This window comes from Hippocampus comes, unplaced genomic scaffold, assembly GCF_001891065.2.
Source record: "Hippocampus comes isolate QL1 unplaced genomic scaffold, H_comes_QL1_v1.1 scaffold261, whole genome shotgun sequence".
NCBI classification, from domain to species: Eukaryota; Metazoa; Chordata; class Actinopteri; order Syngnathiformes; family Syngnathidae; genus Hippocampus; species Hippocampus comes.
Genome location: NW_017805824.1, coordinates 6,791,541 through 6,813,555, shown reverse-complemented (window position 1 = coordinate 6,813,555; position 22,015 = coordinate 6,791,541). Strand labels below are relative to the sequence as shown.

The window sequence follows — 22,015 nt, the reverse complement described above, 5'->3', positions numbered from 1 at the left end:
CGCCATGAATGGGGGGAGCACTGTATATTTTGTCAGTCGACTGGCATTATGGTTGAACAAACATTGGTATAGTACAAATATGGTCGGTCAGAGTAGATGATTCTCTCCCTGCTGGTACGCATTGGTGAATTCTCACTTTTACACAAGTGGCTACATCCGTTCAGTTTACAAACCTCACAGAATTGGCGACAAAGCAGATAGGAAGAACAGGGCAGAGAGTGTTTTCCCCACGGACCCAGGACATGGAAAGTTGCGACATGGCACCGATTGAAAAGAAGCCATACTTGATGAGCCCAGGCTGGCCGACAACTGCTATTTCTGAAACACTGAAAGCACAGTGAGGACCATTGTAATTGAGTTGCTGCTCACATAACATAAACAGGGTGTAACCCAATAAGACAAATACAAAACAGATGAAGAGCAATGTCAACATGACACCAATATTACTTTTTTTTCATTCCATTGTGTCATTTTGTGCAGACCCGTAAAGGTGAGCCCTTTAATATTAGAGAACAGTGTCACCTTGAGGCAGGCCCAGTATGGGTAATATTTATGGTCTGTCTATGGTCATATTTTGAACTGTATCATTGCGCATCTACACAACCCACCTCTTTTTTCCTTACAGCCCGCGGAACCATTTTAATCTTGTTGTTGTACAAATGTAAAATGCTGACATTTGTGCTTATTCCGTTGTATTATGTACTTATAGCATGGGTACGTATGCCATTTAAGGTAGGGCTGGGTGATATATCATTATAGTATCTAACTAGAGACATGAAAATACAAGATATTAACATGGAATGTAGGACGATAGCAGTCACGTGACCTTGCCAACCACATTTCTCTTTTAAGGTTTTCCGTTCATCGCCAGCTAATGCCAGCCAATGACAATCATGTTGTGAGAGGGAGAGAGAGGGAGAGAGGGAAATGTAAAATGCAATATGAATATTGTTGGAGGGAATGGTCATCTATTTTACATTGATACACTAAAGAGTGTACAATTGGATATCATTCTTGACTGAATTATATACGTGGAGCAAAGTGGGCCAGTCTGAGCCCTGAAATTCTAGTGTTGAAAATGAGTTTCACTCTGGCCCTGCCTTTAGGCATTCTTTTGACTGAAGAATTCTGAAAATGGCTTTTGAAGCGCTCGCACGTATACAACCTAAAATGGCTGACTTTGGGACTGAACTCGGGATGGGCGAATAACGATACGTGGTATAGGTATCAGTGCCGATACCAGGTGGCAAGGGTGGATAGTTGGATTTGAGCGATACTCAAATGACACAGAACAACTCTTTCTTCAAAATAATTTTTGGAACAAAAAAGTGTAAATGGATGTTTCCTCACAACTGATGCACTTGAATGTGCTGATGCACAGTAGTTGGAAATCACTGCATTATATGATGCAATATAGATTACTAAAGTATACTGGAATAAAATATTGAGGTGGAAAACCTTTACAAGTATATGAGATTCTCGTTGGAAAATTTAGACTTGTCTTGTGTAAGTGACATTTTTTTTCTCTACTAAAAACAGTATAGAGCAGGGGTGCCCAACCAGTTGATCACGACCGACCAGTCGACCGGTCCCAAGTCGATCACGAAAGGTGTAGGCCTGTAGGAGCAAATGGAAAAAAACAAAACAAAACAAAAAAAAAAAGATTGGTGTGTCTGTGTGCATGTTAGTAATATTATATATTTTTGTGAAAGTTTACACCAGCCAAAGGGGATCCAATCAGTTTCACTGTCACATAAAAAGTATTTAAAAAAGAAAAACACAGAAAACGCAGGTGGGCGGCACGGTGATCGACTGGTCAGCACATGGGCCTCACAGTGTGGCATTTGCATATTCTCGTTTCGTTCATGTTAGGGGCCGTTATGGCTGTTGCTCATCATGGCGCGCGCGCGCGCGTGTGTGTGTGTGTGTGTGTGTGTGTGTGTGTGTGTGTGTGTGTGTGTGTGTGTATGCATGCGTGCATATGCGCACGTGTGGTAAAGGGTCAATCGCGGGAGGTTGGTTGTTTGAAAAGTAGATCGTCAGTCAAAAAAGATTGGGACCCCCTTGTATTGACCAACCTATGACTAACACTGGTTTTGTTGGTGCCACCAGGAAAAGAAAAACCCAACTCTTTCGTCACTGGACAACCCACTCTACTTACAGAGCCACAGCTTCCCAACAAGACCAGCGCCCTGCTTCGGCCTTGCCAGTAGCAGGTGATGGCTGGTGACAGCAGCAGCTGGTTTCTTGCCGGTGTCACCAGCTATCAGTAAGGCAACACCATGCGGCTCAGTTGGTAGATCGGGCTGATCGATGACAAAGGGGTTGGTTGTTTGAGTCCCCGCTATCTTTGTTGTCTTCATATTAAATTATTAATATTTAGAGAGATATTACATTGAATTAATCGTGTAAAGAATTCATGGATTCAGAGGTGTTCAACAAGACTCCATTCAGTGTACATGTATGTTACACTGTATGGATCTCTGATGCAATAAAAACAGTAAATGAGAAATAATGATCGGAAAAGTCTCACCTCTCTTTTTGGGATATGAAGTTAGCCTCAAACTTCACTTCATCGAATGGCAGGACATAAAATGTTGCATGTTTTCTTGGGGTCTTTCCTGTTGTCACAGGCTCATCTGAACAGCTGGAGGATGACTGCTCCACTGTAGATGAATAGAAGTTACAGTACATTACATATATATACTTTCTTCTTTCTACCCACAATCTTGCTGCTGTAGACTGTAAATTTCCCCAGTGTGGGACAAATAAAGGATATCTTATCTTATCTTATCTTATATATAACTTGGGGATAAAGACAACAACGTAGCCAAGAGATGCGTCTTATTAGGTTATTCATCCATCCATCCAACCATTTTTTTAATCCACATATCGTCACAAGGGTCGCGGGAGTGCTGGAGCCAATCCCAGCTGTCTTCGGGCAGTAGGCGGGGTACACCCTGAACTGGTGGCCAGCCAATCGCAGGACACACAAAGATGGACAACGATTCGCCCTCACACTTACATCTAGGGACAATTTACAGTGTTCAATCAGCCTGCCATGTTTTTGGAATGTGGGAGGAAACCGAAGTACCCGGAGAAAACCCACGCAGGCACGGGGAGAACATGCAAACTCCATACAGAAAGGCCGGAGCGGCAATCGATCCCTGCAACTCTGCACTGTGAGGCGGACATGCTAATTTGCCTTTGGGTTTTTCAATACGAACAAAAAGAAAAACTATACAAAAATAGGACACAGTGTTCAGATTTAACTCCAAAAGTGACAATCAGTTGAATTTTCAGACACACCAGTGAGGGACAGATGCACCGGAATGGAGCTGAGGGGTTGGCTCTCACTGGTTTGGCTCACTTTGGGGGTAGGAATGTAGTCCTCTGCCATGATGTAGATGAAATATTGGCCAACTGTTGCGCTTCCAGTAAACGACAAAGCACATGCATCCTAGCAAATTGGAGATATAATGTGTAAAAAAGACAGATGACCAAGGTTGAAATGATTAATTTCACTTTGCCTTTTAATTGTCCATTCACAATTGAAATTTACCACATATCCATTGTATGCTTCGCTGTTTTATGAAGTTTGGTCGAATTGTATCCCGCTATGTGATAGTCTCTCCCATATTAAACAACACTATACTGCCTGTACATTCTCTTGAACTCCACTAATATGTACCCATCCATCCATCCTTTTTCTGATCCGCTTTATCCTCACAAGGGTCGCAGGGGGTGCTGGAGCCTATCCCAGCTGTCTTCGGGCAGGAGGCACACAGAGACAAACAACCATCCGTGCTCATCCTCACACCTTGGGACAATTTGGAGTGTTCAATCAGCCTGCCATGCATGTTTTTGGAGTGTGGGAGGAAACCTACACATTTTTGCTGTGATGACCATATTTGGTAACTACTTTGTCCCTCAGAAGCGTGCATATATCCACCATGGTCAAACTCAAAAAATAAAAGATGAACATTACAAACATAATAATAATAATAATAATAATCAGCATAATAAGTGCATTATTTGTGTTGGTCTCTCTTTTGTTTGCAAGATACAGGTACTTCATGAAAAATGAACAGTTGGGCCACTACGACTGTGAGGGGTGATTTTATTGATGCCATAGTGACTCAAACAGTGAAACAAACAAACAAACAAACCAAAAAAAACAAAAGTCCTCTTCCTTGACCCATCCACTGACCCTGTCGATAATCTTGTTTGAGCGTTTTGTGTCATCCTGTAAACAGTCTATCTCTACGGCTATTTTGGTCAACTAATACACTCTGATATAAAGTCATTAAATTGACAAAGCGAGTAGTGGTCACTTTTTTCATCACAGGTTACATTCACTGAGTTGAATGTTCAAGTCGCACTGACCTTGTCCAGCTCAAGAAAAGAGTGTGGAGTACAGTTGAGACACTCCCCTTGTTCTTCCACAGCAAAGCGGCATCGTACCCTGTCTCCATCCAGGTCTTTCACTGACAGCTGTATGTGGTGAGGGCAGTTCTCACGGGCCCTGCTCCCAGATGTCAAAAAGTCATCGTAATCTTCACACATATTGCAAGCTATATAGAAATGTCTCATCGGAGAGGATGATGTTAAACAATTACTTTTAGGCGTTAGTCCTGATGCTCGTCTGTATGAGTGTGCGTCCATTACCTTATTGGGGGAGGTAGTGCAACATAGGCGGGATGATTGAGTTTCCCAGAGTTTGCGCGAATATGTGGCCCTGCCTTCAGTGATACATAAAAGGTGGTGCTGGAGCTAAAAAGAAAAGAACAGACTCTAAGAGCTGAAAATGTAAATAACATTAAATTCAATGACAAGAACGGACAAGCTAGCAGTCTTAATCAGTCTGTTGTTTTTGAAAGAGGTCTCATACTTCAAACTGACTGAGCTATTGTAGCGACTGGGGACCACCTGCTCCCACTGGCGAACACACCAGCCTGAGCCAGGTTTCGCACCACTGAAGGGGGAGTAGGCTCTGTGAAGGGTGCAGTTGACCCCTTCAGTACACAGTCCGGTTAATGGCGGGCATGGATTGGATGCAATTACGGTGAAATGAGCTCTCACCTGCAAATATCCAAGAGGAAAAACAATGTCAACTTTTCACAAATATTGCATGTCAAAATATAACTTGAGAACAAGGCTTTCATATTCAAGTAATGGACTTTTTTATTCAATGTAATTGGTTTATTTGAAGAGAAATTTTGCATAAAAGATTCCCAAGAACGCTTTGTGAATGGTAGGAAGAAACAATTTTCTTAACAGATAACCGAGTACAGTAATTCCCAGATAGGTTGGTGTTTTTTTCTTTTTGTGAGAATTGCCCGACTTTCTTTATTCACTTCACATTGCTATGGAAAAAATGTTTGAATTTGGAACTTGAAAGAGCTTTGGGGATTTCACTGTAGTTTAGTAATATTAACAACTTGGGTCCAAAAAGTAGATGATGTGACACAACCATCACTTGAAAGAGTAGGGAACAGATTACTAAAGTTTGGCTGAATACCATTGCCACAGCCTATTAAAAAAAAAAAAAAAAAAAACCCAAAAAACAAAAAATGGGAGTAGAGCAAATATTGCCTACCGATTGCCCTCCATCGCTTTGTAGGGGCACAACATGAACTGTGAGCCCCAGGGAGGAGGCCTCACAGGCCGGCCCTATCCAGAGGAGAACCAGCCTCTGCACCACAATTGCCAATGTCAGTCTATCAACCATTGCAGCTCCTCATTCATACACCATTGTCACACCTATAGAAAACAGACAGAGCAGCTGTTTTAGCCACCAAAATCCATTACAGCATGATATAAGTGCTACATTGCAAGACAAAGACGTGCAATATATCTAAAACGAACTCACATAAAAAACAAAGCTGTCCTTTAAGGACTACCAAGCGGTGTTAAAAAGGCTGCAGAATGAGACAATTCTTCTCCTGAAAAATGCACACTAGATGACCATGTGTTTCAGAATGACAAGAATGTAGGAGACAGGAGCCAGTACATGTTTTGTGGAGGTTGAAGAAAGCCAGAGTACCCAGAAAAGGCAAGTCAAATTTATTTATATAGCCCTTAATCACAGAAACGTCTTAAAAGGCTTCACATGATCACAGTTAAATATTAACGAAATCCCCTGGTCTTAACCCCAAGGAGGGTAAGGATAAACTCATCTGGGGAAAAATGAGAAACCTTGAGAAGTGGGAGAAACATGTGAACGCCATGCAGGAAGGCCCAAGTTGAGAGTCGAACCCAGAACCGTGAGATTGTTTCTCATTCTCCCGGCTGTGCTGATAAAAAAGCAAAACAAAATAAAAGGAATAAGGAGAATTGTGATTTTCTGCGTGGTCATTGGCAGGGTCGTAGTTCACTGACTATTGTACTGCTGTCAGGGCATGGATTGACAATGAACCATTCATCTTTGCCCTGTGATTGGTGACCGATCGATGGGCCTCTGAACTGGATAAACCAAAGAAAAAGTGCTTACGAGTATGCACATTCATCCAGGTCAATTCAGTCTCAAGGAAGTGAATCAATCACAACTGAACTGTTGTGGTTGGCTTGTTGCGCCTCTCATCCAAGCAGGCGTCACCAGTTGATGCACAAGACTGATGAGGTTTTCATCAATTCAATGCCCTAACAACAGAGAGAAAGGGGATGGATGGAATGAAGACATATAAAGGTGATCTGAAGAAAATACAAAAGTGCTTTATAGTGAGTTTTTCTAATCCCCATAATATGTTAATAACATATTTTATGAGTTTGTGGTTTTAGTAGAGTCTTTAGGAGTGAGATGAAGAAATGGAAACTGCCAAGCAAATTACATCTCTTACAGTATTTGTTCCATTGGTCAAGTTACACGGACAACACGTTTTACAAATAGCAGTAAAACAAGCAACTAAGGAGGCGTTAAAAAAGGATGCAAGAGTGTAAGCTCAGCTTTAGTTTGATATGTGTTTGATTACTGCCTACAACGCCCTGTGATTTTGCCAGTTCTGTTGCTCACTGTCTAGTTCAACAGGCGGATTTAGATTCAAAACCCGTCAATAGTTTTCAAGTGTTGTAAAACTTTGTTTTGGGTTACTGTAGTTCAAGGCCTGGTATGTTTGTATTGCGTGGCTTTAGGATTACAAAATAGAAACTGATTGAAATTAAACAAACGTGATTTTATTACAGCATTATATTGGTTACTGCTGCAAAATTCTAAAAACAAGGAAAACAATCTACTTTACAGCATCCTACATAATAGGCACATACCTGTATACCACAAGTATCAACTTTAAAGTTTCCTTATTTAGTTTTGATAAGAACGTGCATGAATATAACCAAACGCCTGTCACGGTTGTATTTCAATTTCAGAAAGAGGTCAGATGGCTAGCAACCAAACATAACTAATGGATGCGGAAAGTTTTTTTTTTTGAAACCCCATTTCATTTTCACAAAAGGATTTCCATTCCATGACATTGCCTGTATTGGACATTGCACAAAGCCTTTCATTTTGTAGAAGAACACTTCAGTCCCCACCACTACTTGTTTTAAGGTGAAAGGGTCCTTGGAAGTGTTTTTACTGTGAAAATCCCAACTTTGCTACTATTGTTTTAAAAGGAATCAAGCAATTCTCTGTGAAATATGTACACGTTATACTTGCAGTATTTTACATATGATCTCTAAACTATACCGTCCACTGGAATCACCACAAAAATCAGGAATTATGAATGGTAGCCCAAATTATCAAACAAGTTCTATAAAGGATTACCTTTCATGAACTCCAGCCTTGGACCTGGTAATGTCTCACCTGGCATCAATGAAGAAGTAAAAACTCCTTCCATAGGCGAAGGTCTTAACAAAAGGTGGAGTTAAGCCAAAAAATTGGGCCGATAGAGAATGAAGTTCAACTGGCTGGACCATAGGCAATATATGAGGACTGACAAAGGCTGCATGACAGGAGGAGGGCTTGTACAACTGGTATGCTTTGTAAAAGATTTTGATGCAGCGTTTGTCTGACGTAGTTGTAAATACACATGGATAAAATTGACAGCACCATCCCCTTAAAGAAAAAAACTGCTTACTGAAATAACTCAAAATTGCCATCTCTCCTGCCAAAGTATTATCCAACGAAAATCAAATATTGCTTTAATATGATCCAACAGCATAAAAAATGATAATAATGAAATCAGCCTGGACAAAATGGATGGTGCTTTGAACTTAATATTGTGAAGCACAAGTGAGATGATAAAACCTGTTTCCACACTCCCATTGAGACTGGCGCTCCTGTGGACAGGTATTTTGGCCCACTCCTTGCGAGCAATCTGCTGTAGCGGTTTTAAAGGCTGCCTTTTCCTGACATGTTTCAGCTCATGAGCCATTCATGAGTGCTTTTAGCAGTGTGTTTTGGGTCATTATCTTGGTGGGAGATTTCAGACAGAGTAGCACATTTTGCTTCAGATCATCCAGTCTTGTACGCTGCACAGATTAACCCTTTCAGGGACAGCGGTTACTACAGTGGACACATTATGTTATCATGAAAGGGTTAAAAAAAAACACTGTACCAGTTTTCGCAAATCAGACCCAGGACATATACAAAGGACATTTTCCCACCGTTGCACAGAGTGAACATGGAGGCTGCCTTGTTCTGGGACTGCTGTACATCATCTAGCACAGGCTGATTCGAATACATGTTTGGTACTGAAATAAAGGAATCTGCTGAATGTTAGAAAGCTGGGACTCTTGGTCAATTTTGGGAAGGCACTTCTCAAAGCCAAGATCACTGAAGCAGGTGGACAAGTGTTGTCCACAGTCACAGAAATGTTGTTGCAGCCATTGGCTCACAAGGTGGAGCAAAAAAATATTAAGGATGCTCCTTTTTGTCCACAGCAGTCATTTTTTAATGCAGTTCAGTAATTCAGTTGGGTCACGCAAATAAAGCATTGCGGGATTTTTATTAAATATTTAGTGACCTTTGTGAGTTTTTCTTGAAAGGATAGGTACCAAAAATTTTATCCATGTGTAAAGTACTTAATTGGAACACAACAGAACACCACCAACAACAAAACTGCTTAGAATTCTGATTTATTATATGAAAAACAACATTTGGGGATGAGTAGTATGGAATTTCTTCATTCCTGCGAGGCTGATAGTCAAAGCAAACGGATTTATCTGGTTAAATGTGCTTGTCATCCTCTCTAGTAGTCTAATAATGCAAGTCTGGAATGATTTATTCCCCTCACATTAAATATCTGAAAATGCATGAGCAACAGTATCATTTAATTAATGTTTGGTCACATAAAACGTGGCTCCATCCAAAGATGGGGACACGGCCTTCCGTAGGGGAGGTTTTCATGAGTTTGGTCAGAGGGAGGGAGAAGGTCTTCTGGCGCTTTCAAATGCCTCTCAAGTGAAAGCTAGCAAACAAGGCAGAGTCCTGACTCTTACAAATTTGCGTCAATGCAGCGGGATATGCCCCATGTTTCCTACTGACCATTCTTAACATGAAGCATTTTCTCCTGAAATGACAAATTCACACTTGTAAGGGAACTGCACAAGACCCAAAACATTCAAATCAAGTCTTACTTTGAGCATGGTTTCCAGCTTGATGGCATCCGCAGCGAACTTGCGGATGCCATCGGACAGTTTTTCAACTGCCATGCGGTCCTCATTATGTTGCCAGCGGAAGTCCTTCTCATCTAGGTGGACCTTTTGTAGACTGCAATTCTTCGCTGTTGAAACAAAAATTAAGTCAATGCGGAAATCCTGCATTTGCGTGTTGCACTGAAACAAACACTTGACACAGCAGTACCAGTTTCCACAGTAAGCGTCTGTGTGACAGTGCTGTGGTCCTGGCTGAGTTCTGCAAGCAGCCCCGGAGAGATGGTGAGCAGGTCGCATCCGGCCAGGGCTTTAACTTGTCCCGTGTTTCGGAAAGAAGCACCCATCACCACAGTGCTGTAACCAAATTTCTTGTAGTAGTTGTATATCTTTGTCACACTCCGAACACCTGGTTGGGAGGGGAACAAAAATAAATTAGAGCAGGGGAATGAGGAAGTTGCGGGAACAAAAAACACAAATGACATCGCTTGGCTACTATATAACCATCAGAAAATTCCCTCAGAGAAGCAGCTAGACCAGACTAGCAGCTGCAAGTTACAATTAGTAGTTGTAGTTTCAAAAGCAGCTCTCTCTAGATGCGCATACAATTTAAGAATATAATCATTTAAAAGCAAACAAAAACACGCCCCAAAATAAACAAACAAATACAAAAACAAACAAAAAAACCCAACTTATTTTTCAAAAATGAATATTGAAAAAGAAAAAAAAACATTGCAAGCGTCAGGCCAAAACCTCGTGTCACAATTTGGTAATTTTCAGTTCACAAATCAAGACTATTGGTCAGTCCACACCTGTGGGTGTCATTTATACAAATTATTGACCAACCTTAATTGCTGAAAATAATTGAAAACAATACAATGCTAAAGGTTGAACAAATGTGACATTTATACTTAGTGAGAATTTTGGAGGTACAGTCAAACATCAGTTTTCGAACGTCTGTTCTCGACCAAATCGGCTTTCGCTAGTTACAGCCATTACTTTAGGTTGTATTAGTTCAAGGTGTAAAATAATGTAATCTACAATTGTCACGATGAGAGAGAGAGAGAGAGAGAGAGAGAGAGAGAGAGAGAGAGAGAGAGAGAGAGGTTACTTGAATTTTGATGTTACAATGTTAATGTTAAAATTGGTAAAAATAAAACATACAAAATATTTGTACAGTATTTTACATATTACCTGTGTATACAGTTTATGGTGTAAAATCGTAAAAAATGCTTCAAAAAGTTGTTTTCCTGACTTGGAACGGATAAAAATTTTTTACATTGATTATAACGGGAAACATGGTTTCAGATTTCAAACAAATCAGCTTTCGAACAGCCTTCTTGAACGGATTATGGTCGAAAACCGAGGTATGACTGTATGAGGATTCTGCCGAATGCCAGTGAGATACAAACCACTTGACTTCAAGTATTATAGAAGCCTCTGCAAGTTTCAAAAAAGGTTTGACGTGGTGCGGCTTGTGTCTGAAATTGTCCTCATACAGAATTCGCAGGTTGCTTCATGTTTGTTTGGTTGTTTGTTTGTTTTTGAAGACGTGGCGGTAAACCAAATACTAAAACCCTGCTGGTGGCTGACATTATTGAAAATAAGACGGCGTGCTTTGCCGCTTGCGGTTAAATTTAACCTGTCAGTTGGTAATTTGATAATTTGAAAAACTATTTTGAAGTAAATTGTCAATCATACCAAAAAGTTACATAGTAATATAATGCAAAATTGATGACGAGAAGACAAAGATTAGATTAGAGCTGGCAATTGAGAGTAAAGGCAAAACTGGTAATAGAAAACTTTGTGATTTGAAATGAGAGGTAAAAAGAGATACTCGATTCAATGGGTCATGAAATTAAAACATGGTGGGAGAGAAAGAAAACATCAGTACCCGGGTCTTCATGCGGCTCGTAGGTTTTGCGGTCTGTGTTCTCCTTATACCAGTCGAAGATGCGCCCAACGAAAGGGGAGATGAGCGTTACATTTGCTTCTGCACAAGCTACTGCTTGTGCAAAAGAGAAAAGCAGGGTCATGTTGCAATGAACGCCATGTTTGTCTTCAAGCTCCCTGAAAAACAGAACATTTGCGTGACATTTTAGTGGAAATCCAAACAAAACAAAAATGGATCACAACATTGTATATAAGGTCTTGTTGAAATTCAATTGTTTTGTCCCATCATGCCGAGAGTCCAACAAAAACAAAGCTGGTGTCACATCACATGCACACACTTACTTGCCAGCTTGGATTCCCTCCCATGTGGATGACAGCTTGATGAGCACCCGCTCCTTGCTGATGCCTGCTTCTTCGTAGAGTGCAATGAGCCTCAAAGCTTTGGCCACCATTTCTTCTTTGTCAAAAGACAGTCTGTGAAATACAACTGCATTTATTGTAATAGTTACTGGTAATAATTTGAGGAAAAATTCTACATCCATCGAGACGGCCCAATTTCAAAACAAAACCACACAATTTAGAGTTCATAAAAGATGGTACAGGTATGCAGTGTTCAAAAGGGAATATTGTACTGTCATTCAGGCATCTCTCCCTTATCTGCATCATGTTCAGCACAACTACACATTCAAACAAACAGTTGTGACAAAAGTACAATGGTTTGCCAAAGTATTCAGACCCCGAGAACTTTCGCTACATTTCAGGCTTCAAACAAAGATATAATATTTTAATTGTATGTGAAGAATAAGCACCAAGTGGAACACAATTCAATCAGGTATCACACTTTTCTTTTTTTTAGAAATAGAAAACTGAAAAGTGGGGCGCGCAAAATTAGTCAAACAACCTCAAGTAGCTGAAAATTACAGCTGCAGGTGTTTTGACTTGGCCATTCTAACACATTGATATGTTTAAGTTTGAAACATTCCATTGTAGATTTTGCTTTATGTCTTGGATCCATCCCAGTCTCGGGTCTTTTGCAAACTCCAACAGGTTTTCCTCCGATATGGCCCTCCCTGTATTTGGCTCCATCCATCTTCCCACCAATTTGAACCACCTTCCCTGTCCCTGCTCAAGAAAAGCAGTCCCAGACCATGATGCTACCACCATTATGTTTGACATTGGGGATGTTATATTACTTTTACCCATCCATCCATTTTCGAATCACGCTGAACTCGTTGCCAGCCAATCACAGGGCACACAGAGACAAACAACCACACCTAGGGACAATTTAAACTGTTCAATTAAGCTACTGTGCATGTTTTTGGAATGTGGGAGGAAACCGGAGTACCCGGAGAAAACCCAAGCAGGCACGGGAAGAATGTAAACTTCATAGAGGAAGGCCGGAGCCGGAATCGAAGCAAGCACAGCTGCACTGTGAGGTGGAAATGCTAACCAGGCGACCACTGTGTTACTTTTAGGTTAAACATAATATTTTGCACTTAGCCCAAAACGGTCCATTTTGGTTTCATCCGACCAGAGTACCCTCCACATTTCACGCGTCTCCAAGGTAGCTAATGTCAAACTGCAAAAGGGATTTTAAGGATTTCTTTGAGAAATGGCTTTCTTCTTACCACTCGACCGACCATAAAGGCCAGATTTGTGCAGTGTGCGACTAATAGTTGTTCTATGGACAGATGGCGAGATCTTGGTATGTCATCAGTGGTCTCATGCTCTCTCCGTTTCATTGATTGCTTGAATAGCACTATGCGAGATATTTAAAGCTTGTAAAATTGTTTTATATCCTAATCCTGTTTTTATGTTCTCCACACCAGTATTGTTGACCTGCCTGGTGTGGTCTATGGTCTTCATGATGCTACTGTATTTCCGCTTTAAGCAGACCTCCGAAACTATCACAGGGCAGTTGCATTATGGGATTGATGACACAGGTGGACTCTATCATCAGTCATTTAGGTCAGGACTCCGATTCCTCGAGAGCCATATTCTGCCTCCTTTAGATTTCTCCCTTTCTCCAGCACATCCGATTCAATTGATCATGATCGTTTCAGGCTTTTACAGAGCTTGCTGATGGGCTGATCATTTGAATGAGGTGTGTTGAAGTACAGATTGTATCAAAAACAGGCAGGATATGGAGGAATTGTACTTTCCCACCCCTGATTTCGGTCGACATTGGATCATTCAGAAATCCTCAGCGAGCTTATGGGGTGAGCTGGGCGCATTGATCGTAAAGCGGTCGAATAAAATTGCATGCCGTCACAAAACTTGAAAATATCACATGAATTTGGTTCCACTTGACAATTGTGGACACTGTTGATGCTTCACAAAAACAAAAGAAACAAAAAAAAAAAAGACAATTTTATATCTGTTTGAAGCCTGAAATGTGGCAAAAGGTCATAAGGTCGAATGTTGCGCAAGCAAGCCACTGCATGTTTACTGTAGCTTATTAAGAGGAAGAGAGGAAAAAGCAACGAAGGCAAGCTAATGAATATGCAGGAATAAGCTCAATTAAGTATTAAAGTGTCACCTTCTGGATTCACATTCCATATAAAATCTAATTACATTTTCGAAATTATTCATAGTCCTAAGAAGCAGCTTGACAATATGTGCATGTACCTGGCATCCACCTCAGTTGAGACCCTGCCTGGGACCTTCTTGAGGATCTCGAGACCAAAACTCACAAACAGCTTGTCCATGGTGTTGGCGATCTGCTCCTCCTCAGTTCTAACCAGCAAAGAAAGATGCTTCCATCAGTCAGTCACTTTTGCCATTAAATGTGAAGTTATGATTTAAACTGCTTCACGACTACGATCCTCGACCTGCAGTATATACATGCCGATTACATAGAGCAAAAATTTGAGCTCAAGCTCTTACCCGCCCTTGGCAATGCCATATTTGATGGCCTGATCCAACAGGCTCTGATAGGCTGGCATTTTGGCAGCAGCTAGGATCAGAGAAGGGTTGGTGGTGGCATCCTGAGGCTTGTATTCATCAATGGCTGCAACACAATAGGAAATGGAGGGGGTGCGGGGAACAAAAACAAACAAATTAGTATATTAGCCACCACATTTTGGTTCAAAATATCCTGCACACGTGTATTGATGACCACGATGCTCTTTGCAAACGACGAAGCAATGATTGGTTCCTGCAGGGCAAATTTACATTGACAAACGAATGACCTAACCCGTCACTGTCAACAAGGATTGTTATGAGTGCCAATAAGTATGACTGTGTCTTAATGTGTTTACCAACAATTTCATGAGTTAACTAATGAATAAACTACCCAAGTACACGTTTCATCAATTTTTTTGAATTTCAGAATTTTAATGGTAGACTGACCCCATCCACATCAAACCATGTGTGTTTGATGTGGATGTGTGGACATTTAGTCAGACAAATAAATGGCCTGCAGCGGGAAAATTTTGTCAAACACAAAATAATGACTCTGAAAAGAAACTCAAGGCTTTTTGAGAAATGGTTTGGGTGTACTCATTTATGATGAGCAAACACCACAGTTTAAACAGTCTTTGACAATGGAAACAAGTGTTTCCTTCAATGGAGTTGGCGCCATCTTGAGTATAAATTTGTCACGGTGCTCTTTAAAACACACTCATTCGGACTAAGCAGGCAGACCAACGTTTTTGATACAGTACAACTGTATACTACTTAATCTGATTATATCATGTTGTTCAGTATCCAAATGTTTAATTCAAGTTTCAGTGACTCACAGGAACAAATGTACTCATTTGTGCGGTTTAAATACCTAAGGGTAAATTCAATTTCTCACTCTGCCTTTTTCAGTCAAGCAAAAAAATGAAAATGAACAAAAAGGGAACAAATCACGAAAAGCAAATCTATATTAGCCAAGAATGAAACGATTGGATTTAAGTTCACTTTATCTGCTACACAAGCCATATAGAATTCAAACGAAAGATCATTTGAAGATCTCCATGAATTTGGATCAAACACATAGCCAGTGATAGTCTCCAACAATGAATGGAACAAAACAGCATTTTTAAATGCTGGGTAGGCCTTTCTCAATAGCCATAGGAGTGGCGAGCCTTTTCATCCATCGTGTTGTGTGTCAGCTTTACATTGTGGCCGCCTAAGCTTGCCAACTCTCCAGAGAACAAACCTATCCCTGTTCTTGGCAAGTGTTCCAATGAGTTTAGAACCCATGAGTGTGTCAGGGATTTCAATAAAATTCTTACTTACAGTCCAAATATTGGCCTGTTCAAATCTTTTCTGATTTGGAGTTGTGCAACATCACATACCAATACTGTAGTTGTGCTACAAAGATCAGACTCTCTACATTTGTCGGAAGCTGTCACAGAGGCGTGATGGTTCACAATTCTCTCCCCTTTTGTGGGTTTTTATACATAACGTCAGACATTAGCGCGACCATCATACATCTAATAATCTGATTGCGGAATGCTGTGGTTCCTTGAAAAACATGCACACTTAGGGAGAAATCCCACTTTGTTTGTTTCTGTATAAAATGCACGGATAAATGTTGGCTTATCTGATGGAAATTTGTAGGATTTGTTTGTCAAGATATTCTTTTATTCATCAGAAATATGAGCACTAATATTACTTTTGGATAACTGTGTAATACATGAGTCTTGGGCGAGAAAATATTTCATTCAATCGCTTAACAAAAATTAGCTGTTGCATACTTGGAGGACTGCAACATTTCCTACAAACCTGCCTTACACCGCAAATATGAGTTAAGGAAGTATCTGGGGTTGCCACACAATTAGCCATGTCCTGGGCATTTTGTCATAAAAAAAGAGAAGTGAAACAAGTAACTCGTAATTAATGAAACCCTGTGACGAAGAAGAAAAGTGGTACGAGCCCATTGTTCAAGCTCCTGCTGTAATTTTTAAAAAATCCATTATTACATTGTCTTTTATAAGTAAAATTTCAGGTGATTTAAAAAAAAAAAAAGATAATGTTGAAAATTAGGGTTTTCCACAATTGTTATTAAAAAAATTGTAGATGACAGTTTCTGCACAATCACTTTTAATAAAAATGAACAAGAAACCGGTTGACTCCTGACTACTTTGCTTAGCTATCAGCTGCCATTTTTCACAATTAAAATTCCTATGTGACAAAGTTTCCAAGGTCTGTGCTTAGGCCTGCAATATACTCACTTGATATTGTGATTCCCAATATTCTTTTTACCACTACCAGTAAGGCAATACTTGAATATCACTTGATTAGTCTGAAAGTGAAAATGAAAATGTACTTACAACAAATGTTCATCTATCTATGCCGGCAAGGTAAAGTGACAAGCAGAGCCACAGAACAAATAAATGCTCTTCCACTAAATGGCAGAAGGAACAATTAACCTACCTGTTGACTCTCATACAACCTACCTGTTGACTCACATGCACCTTGCCTCACTTTCATTATGAATGAGAACATTTATGAGCAAATTGTATTGAGCTCATTATTTCGGTACAAATACTTGTGACAGTTTAGTTTAGCGGTTTGTGTGAGCTCAATAAATGATTTGTGCATTTTGAAACAACCTCGTTCATTTAAAACAATTTTTGTGCACTGTAGTCTGGCAGTGACATTATTGCAATAACAATGCCTGAATATTAAACCTTCTTCAGCCAAGATTATCTAGGACACCAAAATTAATTTATGAAACCATGTTTGGTTTGGTTTCTCAAATGCAGGCTTCTAGGCAAACTGTCATGTCATCCTGACTGTGCAAGCCTTTTTGCGTTTGCATCACAAGCTAAGTGAATTACTCCACTTATTTCCTCATCAAAAGGCACTGTTGGAAACTGAACAGGCAAGTAAACCGTGCACAGGTTAAGGAAGGCAAACCAGGAAATAAAAACAAAACGTATTTCGTGTAAAACATCGTTGCCACTTTTTCCTATTCATACGGTAAATTTCAATAATATGCGATAATGTCAGAAAGTTACATACATTTTACCAAGACGCACTAAAACTTTATCTAAACTGCCTCTTGAGCCAAGTGCGCAACTAGTACACTTTATCAGTGAGGGGCGGATTTAGCAGGTTAATCGGATTTCTAAACTTGAACAATCACAAAATGAGGATCTTAAACCAACTTTCAAACAATATTAGGGTCGGGTGGTGGAACTACAAGGGCCTTGCTCGAGCGATGCTAGCATGCGTGTAGCTTTCTGGCTCGGGTTAATTATTGCCACGGCGGTCATTCACATTAACGATCCTCGCCTAATCTAGCACGCAAGCTAACCGGTTAGCATTAGCCGCTGGTTGGAAGCGGGTATTTTACCGTTAAAGTCCCCCGTGTCGGCCACCACCACAGTGTACTTCTTCAGCTGATTGAGCGCCGACTCCATTTTTCGCCGCTTGTCCGGAGACACACTGAGCATGGTGAGGAGCGACTGCGAGCTTTTTATACACACACAACACGTGAGCGCAAACGGAATGCAAGAGTTACGGGAGCGCGCAGCGCATCCAGGAAGCGGACACCGGGTACGCGCGCGCCGTTTAGCTGTAGGACTATGGTGTACGCACTGAAGTTCTACGGGGTGATTCTAAGAAAGGAGGTTTACACTACATACATTTTACTTGTTGTACATTTTAACACAATTTATTTCTTACGTTTATGAAAGAGAAGCGTAACACTTTTTGGGAACGTCTGTGACTATAAATCACAGAGGGACGTGACAACAAATATAATTTTTTTTTTTAAGCAAGACAAATTTCACCAGAAAGAGTTGGAATATCAAGGAACAAAACGGTGTTTAAAATTGCCAATATTACGAATTAAAGAAGTTATGACATTTTAAAGGTTTCAAAAAGTAGGCAAAAATGTTACAATGGATTGGCCTGTGACTGACTGAGTGTCTGTGCAAAACGGCGTGCGGCTGTTTCGGGACAATTAACAGCAAAAGCATTTTGAGTCGAGATAAGCTTCGGGAACGACTACGTGTGCTATATAAGCCATCTCTGCGGTGCGACCGCCATCTGCCTTTTGCTTGTTTGGCTATCGGAGATTGCCACACTTTAGCTCGCAACAGAAGCCTAACTTATCCCGGTGGGTGGCTGTATTATGTACTGTATTGTCATATACTTTTCAAGCCTGTTTAAAAATGACATCCAGTACAGTATAACCAAACTCAACTCAACTTCAGTATTGGAGCCCTTAAAAAAAAAAAAAAAAAAAAATCATCGCTACACACTAAATGCTGTCCATGGAGTAAAAATTAGATCCACCCCCCCCCCCCCCCCCCCAAAAAAAAAACAGAAGACAATGAAAACGACAAATGAAGAAAATAAAAACAGTAAACACCCTAAAACAAACAAATAAAAGCAATGCCAAGTCTCATGCTTAGTCAAAAGCCATCAAATAGAAATGTGCTTTAAGACACGTTTAAAAATGGACAGAGAGGGTCAAGGCGCAGTCTAACTGTGCGGATGGGTGGAGTTTTCTTTGTTCCTGTATTTTGCTTGACTAGCACAGGTAGAAGAGGGCATTTGCAGTTGCACTGTTGTGCGCCGTTGTGGGAGGGAATGCAGCAGAGGAACTGATGAAACGATTCTCCTCACTCCCTTTAAATTCAGCACAAAAAGAGCCGCACAGTATACATGGCATTTAGGTGCCGGAGATCAGTGCGTTTTAAGTACATTTAAAAGGAACTGCAATGATGCAAAATTCACCCCTGTGGATCAGCACTTGGAAAACGCCCTCCAAACAAGGATCTTATTACTCTTGTTACTTTACCACACGCCCCAAATATATTTCCAATAAAGTTCAGTGTGAAAAAACTTGCTCTTATTGTCATATTTTGCTAATGAGAAACTCTCCCTATTGGTTATTTGTAAAGTATTTTTAAAGTGCAGGAAGACAAACTCGGTGTGAACACTTGGTGTGAATACTTTTCCAATGGAAACTCCCCTCCACACACGATGGTGTCATTTTATGTGTGTCAGTGCAACAGTAGCTGTGCTGAGAACGTCTTGCATCTCTTAACATCACTCCTCTCGGATCCAACTCTTTCAGCGCCAGATGAACATCCTCTTTCCTGAAATGAAGTCCATGTTCTCTGCATTTACTCTACATCCATCTGTAACCATGTAGCTGTCCGGAATGCTCCGATTGGTTGCGAATAAAGTCAACAAGGACCGAAGAAATAGTACTCTTTTGTTCAGCACTCGCTTCAAATGTCAGATTTTGCTTATTTGAAAACTCAACATCAAGAGCGGATATTATGTCTTTGTATTTATTTCAAGCCAATTTCAAAGTCACTTCAACTCGCCCACAGATGGAAACTCTTCACGTTCGTTGTTTTCATTCACCCGTAAGATGACCTGGAAGTACATAACGTGTAAAAAAAAAAGCGTTCCCTTGCAAAAAAAAAAAAAAAAAAAAAAAAAAGTTTGAGTTATCTCGGGAACTTTGCGAGGGAACGCAAAGCATGCCGTAGAAACGCAAAGTTGTTTTTTTCCCCCTTCACGTTATCTTAGGGGCTCTGTAATATTCCACACATTCGGTGAATTTGAGTTTATAAACTACAGTACCGCAGTGTCGACACAAAGTGCTACTGTTTTAGCTGCCACTAGATGTCAGCATTTGCTTTTACAGGTCGAATGTCAGTCACATGTGCCTCCATGTGGTAGGAGGGGGAGAGAGACTCTGGAGAGGAAAAAGCTTGGGAAGTTTTGCCACACTGCAGGAAAGAGAGAGAGCAGCCCGTATCCACAGAGTGTGCCATTATTAAGGGTAAGTTATTTTCCTATTTGTCACTATTGAAAATAAATAATATTTATTGGAAACACCCATTTTAAAAAATTCAGACTGCACTGTTTATTTAATTAATGTTTTGGTCAAGTCTTACCATGTAGATGCTCTGGTGTGAGAGAGCTTGTTTAAGAGTTTTAACTTTAATGAATGGAAGCACTGGTGGGCTGAAGTTGTAGGATGAGTATCTGTACCATTTCACTGTTTATCTTAGGTTGAAATTTCTTCACGAATGTTGCTCTTGATTTACCTAAAAGGTACAAAAACATGAATCTTAATAGTTTAATAGTTCACACTTTGATGTTCACAGTTGTTATATATTTTAAAAGTAAGTACCAAGTACGGTCTTTCACTGCTCAGTTAGTGGCCACATTTTCAAATCTTCTTTTGTTAACATGTTATGATAACATGTTATGATGATGGACATTGTGAGCTCTGACAGACCAAACTATGTCTCCCGAGACCACGATGTAAGCCAGAAATAAACTTGTGGATAAGAACAACATTTCGAAATACCAACCATTCCAGGGAGTATTCCTTCCCTTCGCTTTCTCTTTTTTGAGGAGCATACAGGAACTTTATTTGCCCAGGACTTCTAAAAGCTATTTTTTGTGTTGGTTGGCTTTTTGCGGTCTTATATGTTCCCAAAATATGGTGTTCATTTTGGATTTTCATGTATTTCTTTGTTTAAATGTATTTCTAATAATTCATATGAAGCTCATAAACAGATCAACTGAATCGCTTGACTTTCTGGCCATCTCACTTGTGCTCAATCATTTGTGTTTCAAAACTAACAATACAAAATTCATACCGGTATATCATACGCCATGTGTGCATGTGCACACACACCCCCACCCACACACACGCACACACCCACACACACACACACGCACACACACACACACGCACACACACACAGTTTTGTCACTACTCTGTATTGAATACAAAGTAACTTAGGTATGCAAAGAAAGACAAACTGCAACATCAGCTAAAACTAGTGGGGCACTGCGTCTTGGCATAGCATTAGGCAAAAAAAAAAAAAAAAAAAAAGACCTGCTATATCGGTAGCAGTCGCTCAGATTGTGACTTTTGGTAGGTTGAAATGTAATCAATGCTTTGACTTTGTTTTTGTGGGCTCAAGTGTACTCAGCACTTGCTCACTTCTTCAAAAGTAAAATTCTCATTTGGGGCTTAAAACAGCTCTGACGCTGGTTGTCATAGTGATGCAAAGCTGTTCTCGTGATGGTGGGGTGAGCTGTGGCTCATTTGCATAAGCCTCTAAAACTAATTGATTCCAGAAGAGCAGTTAAAAGGCGATGGATGATAAGTATGCTACAATTCTAGATTCTTGGGATATTTTGAGCAGAGCATATGAGAGCCACCAGGGTACTGTTTTAAAATGTGAAGGGGGAGAAAAAATCCTAATATGTCTCCTTTAAAGACTGAATGCTGTTTTTGATCGTTTTGTGTTTGTGTGTCAGTATACTTTAAAACAGGGGTGCCCAAACTTTTTTGACCGAAGATCTACTTTTTGATCAACCAACCTCCCGCGATCGACCCGTTACCGCACACGCATGCACTTACACACACATGGCATGATGAGCAACATTCTGACGCGGAGGCACGCGAATCACTTTCGCACCCTGTTACTGTCGTAGCTCACACGCACCGTTTTAAAATGCTTCTCTTGGCCCTCCAGATTCCCATTCTGTGCCTGTGCCCTCAGTGAATTGTACATGAAACAAACTCTGAATGAGAATAATGACA

The 22,015-nt window shown here is 40.4% G+C and overlaps 3 protein-coding genes and 1 long non-coding RNA gene across 5 annotated transcripts in view; 2 read left to right on the top strand and 2 right to left on the bottom strand.

Moving 5' to 3' along the window:
• Window positions 1-8,446, bottom strand: part of LOC109525867 (uncharacterized) — a 16,650-nt gene extending 8,204 nt beyond the window's left edge. The window contains exons 1-8 of one of the 2 annotated variants that reach the window (XM_019886711.1): window positions 7,763-8,446; window positions 5,600-5,763; window positions 4,892-5,082; window positions 4,669-4,773; window positions 4,387-4,525; window positions 3,310-3,460; window positions 2,534-2,666; window positions 174-326 (exon numbers count right to left, since the gene is read on the bottom strand). In XM_019886711.1, coding sequence (XP_019742270.1) covers window positions 174-326; window positions 2,534-2,666; window positions 3,310-3,460; window positions 4,387-4,525; window positions 4,669-4,773; window positions 4,892-5,082; window positions 5,600-5,731 — 1,004 coding nt within the window. In that variant the 5' untranslated portion in view covers window positions 5,732-5,763; window positions 7,763-8,446. Of the gene's footprint in view, window positions 1-173; window positions 327-2,533; window positions 2,667-3,309; window positions 3,461-4,386; window positions 4,526-4,668; window positions 4,774-4,891; window positions 5,083-5,599; window positions 5,764-6,493; window positions 6,612-7,762 lie in introns of those variants that run through there. The other variant, XM_019886710.1, reaches the window with a different exon arrangement.
• Window positions 6,829-14,409, top strand: LOC109525870 (uncharacterized). The gene is made up of 3 exons (XR_002170218.1): window positions 6,829-6,840; window positions 11,142-11,143; window positions 14,322-14,409. It is a non-coding gene; the product is annotated as an uncharacterized LOC109525870 (long non-coding RNA).
• On the bottom strand, window positions 9,059-17,927 carry taldo1 (transaldolase 1). Its single transcript, XM_019886712.1, has 8 exons — window positions 17,777-17,927; window positions 14,371-14,494; window positions 14,113-14,220; window positions 11,827-11,958; window positions 11,486-11,661; window positions 9,803-10,000; window positions 9,577-9,722; window positions 9,059-9,509 (listed from the first exon to the last, which is right to left on the bottom strand). The coding sequence occupies exons 1-8, from the start codon at window positions 17,874-17,876 to the stop codon at window positions 9,477-9,479; spliced, it is 1,017 nt and encodes a 338-aa protein (XP_019742271.1). The 5' UTR covers window positions 17,877-17,927; the 3' UTR covers window positions 9,059-9,476.
• Window positions 17,928-20,127: 2,200 nt separating this feature from the next.
• Window positions 20,128-22,015, top strand: part of tspan4a (tetraspanin 4a) — a 137,798-nt gene continuing 135,910 nt past the window's right edge. Inside the window, exon 1 of the mRNA XM_019886714.1 lies at window positions 20,128-20,230. The gene's annotated coding sequence lies outside the window, so the exon portion shown is untranslated. The remainder of the gene's footprint in view (window positions 20,231-22,015) is intronic.